Below are 12,167 nucleotides of genomic sequence, written 5' to 3'. Positions count from 1 at the left end.
AAGGATTATCGGTCACCAGCAGGGCAGAAGCAGGATGAAGAGCCAAGGAATGTGCAGGTGATTCACCACACCTATCCGCACGGCAATCCCACAACCAGTGGTGGTCTCTTGGCTGACGCCGCAGCTGCTGTGGCAACCACCCTTCAATCAGCCAGGGATGCCATTTCTAGAAAATAAATGCACATGTAACATTCCATACAACAAAAGCAAATTAACTTATAATCTCCCCATATTTTATCTTGAACATTTTGATTCTGTAAACATTATTTGTACATATAATTTTCATTAGTTAACAGGCCTTCTAAGTTTTTGTGGCCGCGAAATATTATCATGTAAATGCAGAAAGCAACATAAAGATATGCTTTATGGTACACCAGAAATGAATTTGCTTCTTTTTCCCAGCTTGTCTTTCACGCTCTCTATTTATCCTTTTCCTCCTTTTTTATCTTTTTTTCCCCTTTTAAAAAGAGAATATGAACAAACTAATCAAATTTAGTATGTGTTCTGCGGACATACAGAAGGACCCATTAAAATTCTCTTTCTGGCACAAATTGGTAACACGATTCTAAGAAAATCGATGTCAAATTACAATTTGCCAAACACCAAATGTAACACAAAAGCTAGTGCCCTTTATTCTTCTTCTACAAACTTCGTGCGAATCCTATTCTCATTTGCTTTATGCCTTCAAGGCCATGCAAATATGCATTTCATTAGCATATATGTCTCTCTAATTTGCTTCCCTATAGTTCTCAGTTCTCTAGAGTTACAGGTCGCAGCTCATAATTTCTTCTTCAATTTTCAAGGTTTGTTAACCAATTCTTATCTTTCTTTTCATTGCTTCAAGTTCACGAATTCTTTTTACATCTTTTTTAGTGATAAATTTGGTTGAATGAAGTAGAGAAACAATGGGTATGGTAATATCAAGACTGAAAATGCTGTTTGCGAGGAAAGAAATGAGGATTTTAATGGTGGGTCTTGATGCTGCTGGAAAAACAACCATTCTTTACAAGCTCAAACTTGGAGAGATTGTTACTACCATACCCACAATTGGTATTTTCAAATTCACCCTCTGTTTTATCTATTACTACTCTGTGATCATTTTGTGAATTAGATTATATCATATTCATATATAGTTGATTAAAGAAGATGATTCCTTTTGCTTTTTTTTTTTTTTTTGAAAAACTATTATTTGTATTCATCTGCCTATAACTGGACGGCTTTGCATCTTTTCCTTAGAATACAAGTCGATTCTTTTTTAAAATTCGAAGAGAAAATGAGAATGTTTGATAACTGGTTTGATTTTGGACGAGGCAAGGATTCAATGTGGAAACTGTTGAGTACAAAAATGTAAGCTTCACGGTGTGGGATGTAGGAGGGCAGGATAAGGTATGTTTTTGTTTCAGCGTGTCCATAAAAGAAGTGAAATTAATTGTGGACTAGAAGTTGAAGAGAAAATCAAATTGCGTTTTTTGGGTTCTATTTTGATTGCAGATAAGACCATTGTGGCGACACTACTTTCAAAACACACATGGTCTGATATTCGTGGTCGATAGTAATGATCGAGAAAGAATTGGGGAAGCCAAAGATGAACTGCATAGAATGCTGAGCGAGGTTCGCAAAAGTTTCATTAAATAAACATAAACGACAATTCGTCTATGAACATCCTTAAATCTTGACCCTCGAGCCTTGAGGAAACTAAAATTGGTGTCAATGATGCATTTGCAGTTGAATGCAGGGCATGTATATGTAAATCATTTATTATTACACATACAGCAACAAAATGAAGAAAGTGGTTTTTGTTTGGTAATGTTAATTACAGGATGAGCTGCGTGAGGCCGTATTGCTTGTATTTGCTAACAAGCAGGATCTCCCAAATGCCATGAGTGTTTCAGAAGTCACTGACAAACTTGGCCTGCACTCACTTCGCCAACGTCGCTGGTATAAAAAAAAATAATCATAATAAAGACACTGCTTCCTTTCAACTAATCTATTGAGGCAATCTTCTTAACCTCCTTCTGATGATTAATGGAATTTCAAAATTTAATTGAGCAGGTATATCCAGGCAGCTTGTGCCACCTCTGGTCAAGGACTTTATGAGGGTCTTGATTGGCTCTCTAGCAATGTCTCTGCCAAGGCAAGATATAAGCCTAGCCAGCTACCTCAATTTCGTCGCTCATCTTTTTTGCTAGCTTATTTTTGCTGAAATATATAATCCAATAATAGCCCTCCTTAGTCACTTATTTTTGTTTGTGCGTGCACATGCAGGGTTAATTCTTCGTCATGAAATTGAAAGCTTTGGTTTCCTGCTGTCTGCTACTTGTCTTGTCGATTGAGAAGAACAAACTTCACACGCTATTAGAAGAAAACCATTAAACTTCTGTTCTATGAACATGAATGACTTGAACTTCATGTACTCTTTGAGACATTGATCAGTAATTCAGTACTTCGTCACTCTCTTTCTATGATACCATTTCTTGGTGTAATTCTTCAATATGAAAAGAATGATTTTCATGTTCTCGAAGCTGATTTCAAAGGCATGTTTTAGGACAACACTTGCTAAATTTTCATAGAGTACTTTGGTTGGAGATACAAAATAAAGGAAAAATACGAGAAATTCATCATTTCTCTCATTTGATTGAAAAGAAATTAAGCAGTTTAATAGGAATAATAATTGTTAAATTTTTCATAAATGTGTGTACAATAGAACAAAATTTATTAAAATAATCATGTTATTTTTTATTTATACTATTTTTATGAGTGACAGTATCGATATAAGGACATATTTACCCCTAATTTATTGATGCTTTAATGGTGGGGATTATGATTTAAATAAGCATTATAGTTTGAGATGGATTTGAAGGAAAACCCTCTATAGCACTCTGAAATTATATATATTTCTAGGGATGTATTGTACCATAGCTGTTCAAGTATATTTGTATTTGGGAGTGTACTCTTACAAAACCAAGTAATTATATCTTGGAGGATACATCGCCATGTTGTTCATCTTGCACCAAGACAGTGTCTTGTGTGGGTGGAATATTTCCTTAAAAGGACAGTTCTGTCTAGCATGCCTTGGCTCTAGCAAATTGAGAGAGACAAATCTAGCGTCCGCAACTTCAAACTTTCCCACAGAAATACAATTTTCTAGTGCTTGTAATGAGATAAGGGCTTCGACAGGCCTGTTGTGCTTTGTAGCATCGGAATTTCAAACATATCTTCATTAACATACTTTCAACATCAAAATTTACTTCAAAAAGCAAAGTTACAGTACAGGTGTAGTTCTCTAGAGCATGACATTAAGAACCTACAGCCGAATCTCCTCCACAATAATGCCACATTTCCAAATTGATGCAGGTCCCTTCATCAATAAATGGAATTGATAGAGCTCCCTTGTTATAAATTTTAGTATTCCCAAAACTTTATTAATAAATTTGGTTACAAACTGCTAGTGAGATTCAATAATTGAAGTGCAAATTTCAGCTGCTCTGATCTATAACTTTGTGATGTTCCCGACGTTAGGTGAGCATCATGGAGCATAATTCCTACCGTAATGGACTTCTGGTTAGATCATGACACGTCTCAAAAAAAAGGCCATCAATTTTGTGTTTCAATAGTAGGTACGGTGGTTGTTGACAACAGAAGCATAACGGATATGCATATTCACCAGTCACAACAGCAGAGGCCCATCTATTGACTAATGAATATACATTAAGTTTTATATTTGTAACACAGGACACAACTACAAAAACTTCTTCTCTTTTAGTTACTTGCCTTCTTCAGGACAGACATTTGATCTGCAAGGGTATTATTTTATATATATATGTATTGTCAATTTTTAATTTCTGGTAATGACTGTCTTTTGAATTTTTGATTGGGCGTAGAAGCAAAAGATTGTTCAAGTTTGGGGATCAAGAAAACATGAACCAGTGAACCTGAGCTTGAGTATGTTTGTTTTTTACTGGATGTTGATAAGATTTAACAGATATGTCGTTGCTTGTATTCTCAATGATTTGCTGCATAGACTTGAGAGCAGTGGCATGGCTGGCAACTGACTGAAAAATACACATAAACGTCAGCTGTCCCAACTATCTGAAACGTCCTATTTCATTATCAGTGTCAAGAAAGGAACTGAACTTTGACAATTTCTCACTTAATATTAAAAAGACAAGCTTTTCTCTAGCTGTTTTCAACCACTTCAACCTCTGTTATTTCACATGCTGTTCACTACTATCTCCTCTCCTCTCTTGTTTTAATTTTATTTTACTTTTATCCATCTACCATTGACCAGTTGTGCACTCCAAATCTATTTCTTTCTTGTTCCCCTTCATGATTGTTTATTTGTTTTCCTTTTAGGCAAGGACAATGGGGTAATGTGGGAGAGACAAAAGTCCTGTAAGCATAAAGTCAAATCCTCTTGACATGCTGTTTAACACATTATACATATCTTAACCAATGGATTTTATCAAATGATTAGACAAAAGCTTTCTGGTGTTGACTATAGGATGCCCACAAGTTCAAAAGTCAGTTGAAATTCTAATTTTGATGTCTCCCCAATCCCATCAGGTGCTTTAACACCGGTAAATAAAGATATAGATTTAACACTAAAACCTTAAATACAAGATTTCATAATTGCACAGGCCACAGCAAACTTGAGCTACACTTACTGCCATGGCATTGGTCATCTCGGTCACATGTCTCTGGACTCAATACTTGTATCTCCATCAGATTCATAAATAAACTGGCTATAACTCAATTATTTCCTGCACAATGCACCTACATTTTGTCAAGACATTAATACACCTAATATTTAGTTTAGAGGGGGTTAATCTTCATTATATCACTTTAGCTGGTTTTAATCTGTCTTGCATTGGAAAAGGTAATTTGTTTCTTTTTTAAAATTGTGTCTAGTACCATAGAAGTTGCCAAAATAATTAAAAGGGAAAAACAACTGAAAAACCAAATCGCCGTAGACTTCATGCTAACAACTAGCCACGACCTTTAATAGGAGGTAATATATTAACATGATTCCAGAATTATTATTAGTAGCCCACAGGCCACAGCCTTAGCTGTTCTGTTGAACTCTGTCATGGATTTGCTAAGCTACATTATGCTTGATTAATGTCTAACATCAAAGCAAAATTAGGACACGGGATCAAAGTACTACAAGTAAAACATCAGCACAAAATCAGTATATTATTCATCTAAGCATAGACTTCCACAATTCTTTATGCAAAATTATCAACTATTATCCATCTGTTAATAACTTAAGATTTACGAAGCAAAGAACTGATGAAGTACCAAAAATCAAAATGCACCAGCAAAGCCCTTTTTCCTATCAATTCTTCTTGTAGTACAAAGTTTAACAGATAGTTATATGATAAATACATTAACACAAGAAATACCGTAAAACCTTAAGTTTATTCATATTTATGAAACATCTCACTCTGTAACTTTTATATTCTAGAATTGTTACTGGTGATAGCTTCAAAGAATAAAAATACATTTGTGGAATAAAAGTACACAAGAAATACCAATTTGTGACTCAGACAGAGGAAAGCATAAAAGTCACTTAGCCACAAGAGACATTTGTGGAATAGGCATTCAAATTTGCTAAATATTCAGACAGTAAAACTCTTTGCAGCAAAGGGCTAATACTTGGTGCAATTAAAGGCACAAATTGGTTGGTACGCACTGAAAAGGGTATGCGCAAGTACACAGAAACCTACAGTTGACCACCGAGTACTAATTTTGAAAGTAACAAATTTAAGTACATTAGAGGGTGAGAGGGAGAGAGGTCTTGAAAGCAGGAAGAATTTGTTGCAGTGAGAATTAGGTTACTCCTAAGACTTTCACCTTAATATTTAACAACTCTGAAGAGCCCATTGACTCGTTTAGAGTTTAGATGTTTTATACTTAAATGAAACTAATCTCTGTCAATGTTACTTTCAATCAAATTAAAAAAAAAAAAATCTCCATGTCTCTGTACATCACATTAGGAAATCATCAATTTCTCATTCAAGACAATCATTCACTTAGGCAACCCATCACCACCTATTGTTCATCCAGGACCTAACCAAAGAACTAAGGACAATGGAGATGAATGAGATCCTAGGATCATGGGTTATTAATAAACATGCATGCTAATTTAAAGGGAGGGGGGGAAAACCCACTATCTATTCCTTCATTCTCAAACCATTTAACAATTCAACTCAATTGCAAAAGATGAAAGAGTGCACTTCCTTTCATTTCTGACTAATTTGATATCAAAGTTTGAGCGAGAATTGCAATAGTAAGTAAATCACAAACATGAAGTAATTGCACTTTGAGAACTCATCCTGCTGATATTAGCAAAAGGCTAAAAGTGCGATTATAGAATAACATCCCCTATAGTAGATATTAGGACAAGGAAAGACTAACGAGGGCTGCTAAGCACATCCACAAACGTGCGAGTAAGTGAAGGCAAACGCATCTGCTGAACATGGATTCTGCTCCTTTTGAATCGAGGCTCCGGTGGTGATGAGAATGGCGAAGCAGCAGGCCACGAGTCATTTGAGCTGTCACAGCTGAAATTCGCATCAATAATACAACTCGGGCTTCCGGGTAATGGAAAATGCTTGCGCTTGCAACTCTGGTTTTGGCTTCCGTTGCCTCTTGATAACTCTAGGATGAGCAAGTAGCACTCCTTAAGCTTATCCTGCTTAAAGACAACCAGCCTATAACCATTGGCAATCATGTATTCGAATCTGACAAAATTGGCAAAAGAAGAAAATAACAATGAAACAGAAACAGAGGAACCAATGTACTGAATGCAAACCTGACTGATGTTAAGCACACCCATAAGCAGATTTTGGTGTTCCACAGGATTGCATGGCTCAACCTCCTGAATTGTATGAAGCATTGTTGCAGTAGCCAATGTAGAAGGAAGATAGCACATAAACCGTGAATCTGGAATCAAATCCAGAACCAGATATTAGCATTTTGAAGAACAAATATGATCAACCAATTACAAATATTCACTTTTGCACAGTGGAGGCTCCAAAATTAGCAATAAAAAAGGCAGTTTTTGATTGCTTACCAGCAATGACAGAGAGAAGCAAATGCTCACACCTATAGAGAAATTCCCAGTGCAAGTGGGTCTTCAACCCAAGCCTTCTCACAATGTGATCAAAGAATGAAATAGGAGTCACAGGATTCATCCTCCATTGAAGTGTAGAGAGCACCAGAAGCTCCATTCTCTGAATAGTCTTTGCCTCAAAAACATATTTCGGGTCCTTCACCTAAACACATCACAAACCGCACATGCCAAAACAAACACAACAAGTTCAATGACCAATAAAATTATAAATATTTAAAAAAAAAAAAACAAAAACACAAGTATACACAATAAAAGAACCCCATTTTGATAAATCAACAGAAAGCTCAAAAAAAAAATTTAAAAAAAATTCCCAGACAATGCATCAACAAAAACATACTTGCAAGTCCAAAAGAAGGGGCACTTGGGTCTCATCCACTTTAGCAGCCAGAGACAAGCAAGCTACAGCAACAAGCTGACCCATCCAGGGCTTGTCTTTTTGAAACGAATGGCTTAAAATGAACCTATCAAAGTAGTTAACAGCAAGAATAGCGGTCAAAGCAGTGAAACCAAAATGAGCCTTAACCCTAAGCACCCACTCAACAACCTCTTTACGAGCCAGAATTAAAATCTCATCTGAGATTGGATCACTAGGCACAAAGTTTTCTTTTTTTTCTTTACAGATCAAAGACAACAACTCGTTATCATCCCAAAACAAGTCATGTTCTTGCAAAACAGGTGGTAAAGGCGACTCCTTTTCCTCACATCTCTCAGTCTCAGCATCAATACAACACTCCTCAAACTCGAAACTTTCTTCATCGCAAAAAAGGCCGTCAAGAGCCAGTGGAGTGGTTTCAAGCTGGTGGTGGTGGGCATCAGTATTATCTTGTGGCAAAGCCATGTTCTTCAGAAAAGAAGAAGAAGAAAATAAATCCTTGGCTCATTATAACATGAAAAAATCAGTTTTGGGCATTTGTTTCTCTCTCTTTTCTCTGGACACAGCCTAGTGTGAGAGAGAAAGCGAGGGACAGAGGGCAAGTGAAGGGTTTTTATCTGAGAAAAACCTTTCACGCCTGTCCTTTTTTTTATTTCTATTTTCATGTATTGTTTTGTTTTTCTTTTTTAATTTTATTGCTATGCTGAGGGTTTATATGTTCATTTCATTTCTGGGACTACCTGGCTTGCCGTTGGCGCCAATCAAAAAATTAATAAAAGTTGTAATAAGTAACGGCACGCCACAGAGAACCATTTTTTTTTTATATATATATTTTCTCCCGTAAAAAAAAAAAATTAAAATTGGAAATAAATAATGAGACGCCCTGCAGTTTGCACAGGCTCGCGCTGTGACGGGAAAACAAAATCATATATTTGTATTCATTTGTACGTACCGTATCGTCTCCATACCATACGTACCGGGTGTGTGTGTGTGTGTGCGCGCGCGCGCGTGTGTATATATATATATAAAGACTTCGTAGATCTGCTTTACGATGACTTGCTAATTGGAAATGAATCAACTGAAATTAAAAAAAAAAAATCCCTCTCTTTTCAACGAGAGTGTAATACACGCTCGAGATTATTGAGTATCATTCATCAACTTGTCAACTGACATTTTAAATTTTGATTTAGTTTGTTGTTTAATTTGATTTATTATAAATCTCTGAACAGTAATGTTTTTCTTTCTATTTTCTTTATGTCTAAATTGATATAAAACTAATAATCTGAATATATTGTATCAAGCGAATGACAAGTTAATCACCACCAGATCACATGAACCATATGTAATAACTAATAAACAAAGTTAGTTCAAATGATTATCTTACATATCCTCAAAGTAAAAAATGAGTAAAAATAATATTTATTAGGGTTTTAGTTATCAATCCAAAATATTAATCTATTAGGTGAAGAAACATATCATAATTATAAACTCAAGTAATTCCTCTTTATCGGCTAATGTAGATTGTAAAACACAAATCAATAGTCACCCTTATATAAAACCAACCCACTTCCTTTTCGAATGAAAATCACCTTGATGCTTTTATTCGACACGTCTCTATAACAAAATCTAACACCACATTTCAGTTATTAGGATCTTATTTTAATACTACTTGCCTATCACAATATTTTGACAATTAAAATTTGATTTTAATATTATTTCCTATCACCATATTTTGACTATTAGAATCTAAATTTAATACTATTATATTTAGAATTTCTAGATCTACACTAAAAGAATAACATATTATATAAAAAATTTATCATATTTATAAACACAAATAACCCTCGTTTAATAACTAATATAAAATTCAACTCAACAATATTTAACTAATTTTTTATTTAAAAGAAAAAAAGGGGAGATCACACTTCAGATATGAACGTTGAATAGATTAAAACTTAAAAAGGATTGCTCAGGGAGGACGACGTGACGGGGTTCGAACATTGAACAACGTTTTAAAGAGTGTGTCCTCCTCCTCCTCCATGTGGTCCATGAAGGTGGCAAAGGTTTGACCGCTTCAAACGGAAGCTTGTCATGTCTCTGATGGAAAATTGTGCGACTCGCTAAAGAGATTTGTTTTTTTTTTTTTCTCATTTTTCTCTGTAATTATTTAAAATTCAATTAATAATTGTAGTTATTGATGTGATCATTCAGTTCTATCATCATCATTTCCTGACAGTCGATACGTGGACCAATCATAAGTCCTCTGTTGGTCAAATTTATGATGACATAAACAGTTTGAAACCATTGCTTTCTTCTTATATTTTTTTATTCTGAATTTACAGATTAATTTTCTTTCTTAAGCTCATATGTCAATTAATAATAATAATAATAATATAAGAAAGGATAAAATAAAATTTTAAGATTTAAATAAAGGTAATATAATCACTTTAGAGAACAAGAATCTCATATTCACATTTTTTATGGAGATAATTACTGAAATTTTTACTTTCAATTTTAGGTAGAACTCACCATTTTGATTCTCATTTTTATTTTTATTTAAGCAATTAAATATATTCTTTATTTTCATTTATTGATTCCCATTTCTATTCTCGATAAGTAAAAGTCTACTATAAAAAGTATGAATTATATATATGCTGCATAAATTTAAATTTAGTTAAAAAATAAAAGTCACAATATTTTATTGTTAGTACACTCTGTTGGTTTACTTTTGAGTTGAAAGAAGTTGTTTTAAGATAATCCATTTGAAGGTTGTGAAAATAGAAAAAGCCAACGTGTTGATTTTACAATGAGTGGTGTGCATTTTGAGAAGTCAATCGATCCGTATGGTTGGCATCACCAGGAATTAAAAATCTAGAATAATACAGTCAGTAATAATAATACTACATTTTACTAAGCACTGCTTTGTTTCACTGTATCAGGCAATTTACAGCGCCCGCTGTATTTCTATTTTCATTTTTTCGAAATTGAATACCAAATAAAACAAGGAAAAAATTCAGAAGAATTTATGCAAATTCAAAAATGTTTTAATGATTCAAAAACGTTTTTTTTTTGTGAAATGACAGCACATCAAGATCAGGTTTCAGTGTCACGATAGGGGAAGAGCTTCGCGGGCCGCCAAAAGTAAAACAGAAAGGGGAAGCAAATTGTACGATGGATTGTTTGTGACTATTCGTCTTTGTGCTCCTTTTTCTTTTCTTTTCTTTTTTTTAAATTCATGTTTTTAATACGTTTACCAATGTTTTTTAATTAAAGCTACTTTCCTTTTTTTTTTCCCCTTCCCCCAAAAACCAAAGTACATTAGTACGTAGAGCATGAACATCTTCTTTTACCTCTACTACAATAAGCAATTGTTATAAATATTTGTGTAATACAGTAATTTGATGATTAATCAGTCTCAAAAAAAAAAAAAAGTACATTAGTACGTAAACGCAACCACTAACCCGTGTTGTGAGCAGCCAAATTCTTTTGAAAGAAAAGAAACTTCACGGTTTTACTTTGGAATTTTCCTTTTCATAAAAAATATATATTTGATTTATTGTTATAAATACTATATTAATTATAATAAGTGTGATTCTCAAACTGACTATCATTAGATGATTATAAAACTAGTAAATGTAACTATCTAATGGTTCCTATGTGGATTAGTGATTGTGAAATAAAATATGCATTTATCTATCGTATTTTTTTAAAAAATAAATAAATAAAACATGTATGATTTTGAAAAATCTAATGTAAAGTATTTAAGACTTACAATTACGTAATTTATATGTCAAGTTATATTTTTACTTATCACTATGTCATCACTAGCAAAGTATTATTAATTTTATCATTCAATTAGTAATGTGCTAATTTAACAATTCAAACAAACCAATAAGTAACGGATTAGATGTCACGTTAAATGAGATATAATTTATACATTATGATTATATAAAATCAATATTAGTCTTAACATATAGAATTTAGAAAAAAGATAAGAATCTACAATTTATGATTGTCACTGTAGTGTAGCTGGAGTTAGAGGGAAAATGTAAGAGATGAGATCAATCTTACTTCATCAAAACGCTTATAAAATAATTGCGCGAACGCCAACTGTAGTTAAATGTGAGAAAAGAAATATATGTGATACTAACACGCGAGTTAATCCACTGCCTTTAGCTAGAGAGAAGGACTGCTGGTATGTATGTAGGCTGTGATATGATAAAATTGATTTTGGTGGTCCAATAAATTTGAAAAAACAGAAATTTAAGTTGTATTGTTATAGAATTGATTTAGACAATTTTAATAGGTACACATAAATATCAATAGACATTTAATTATATGATACATATCAATAATTTTAAAAAATATTTAAATTAAAGATAATTAGCACAATCTTCCAATATTCACACTTCAAATCACCAACATGTTACACACGAACATGAGTATTGACTAAACCCCCGATTTAATAACTTGTTAGGTTGAGAACCAGAACAATTAAGAAAGAAAAGGAAAGGGAGATGAGGAGGGAGGAGGGAGGAGGGAGGAGTGAGCACAGCACATAACTTGTGAATCACGAGAGGAGATTGTGATTTTTGATGGAATGGGATGTGGGCAGGCAGAGGGCGGACCAGTCCTCTTTGGGAGCCGATCCCACTACCC

At 33.9% G+C, this 12,167-nt stretch overlaps 2 protein-coding genes across 2 annotated transcripts; one reads left to right on the top strand and one right to left on the bottom strand.

The window, feature by feature from the left end:
- The first annotated feature begins 792 nt into the window (after positions 1 to 792).
- Positions 793 to 2,542, top strand: LOC18035757 (ADP-ribosylation factor 1). Its single transcript, XM_006425918.2, has 7 exons — positions 793 to 803; positions 899 to 1,050; positions 1,316 to 1,386; positions 1,492 to 1,611; positions 1,820 to 1,938; positions 2,053 to 2,134; positions 2,266 to 2,542. The coding sequence occupies exons 2-7, from the start codon at positions 906 to 908 to the stop codon at positions 2,269 to 2,271; spliced, it is 543 nt and encodes a 180-aa protein (XP_006425981.1). The 5' UTR covers positions 793 to 803; positions 899 to 905; the 3' UTR covers positions 2,272 to 2,542.
- A 3,667-nt stretch (positions 2,543 to 6,209) lies between these two features.
- On the bottom strand, positions 6,210 to 8,167 carry LOC18035753 (cyclin-D3-2). The gene is made up of 4 exons (XM_006425917.2): positions 7,473 to 8,167; positions 7,076 to 7,277; positions 6,815 to 6,945; positions 6,210 to 6,694 (listed from the first exon to the last, which is right to left on the bottom strand). The coding sequence occupies exons 1-4, from the start codon at positions 7,971 to 7,973 to the stop codon at positions 6,413 to 6,415; spliced, it is 1,116 nt and encodes a 371-aa protein (XP_006425980.1). The 5' UTR covers positions 7,974 to 8,167; the 3' UTR covers positions 6,210 to 6,412.
- Between the last annotated feature and the right edge of the window lie 4,000 nt (positions 8,168 to 12,167).

The sequence above is a fragment of the Citrus clementina genome, unplaced genomic scaffold (genome assembly GCF_000493195.1).
Source record: "Citrus clementina cultivar Clemenules unplaced genomic scaffold, Citrus_clementina_v1.0 scaffold_7, whole genome shotgun sequence".
Taxonomy (NCBI): Eukaryota; Viridiplantae; Streptophyta; class Magnoliopsida; order Sapindales; family Rutaceae; genus Citrus; species Citrus x clementina.
This window is presented reverse-complemented; position numbering and strand designations above follow the sequence as displayed.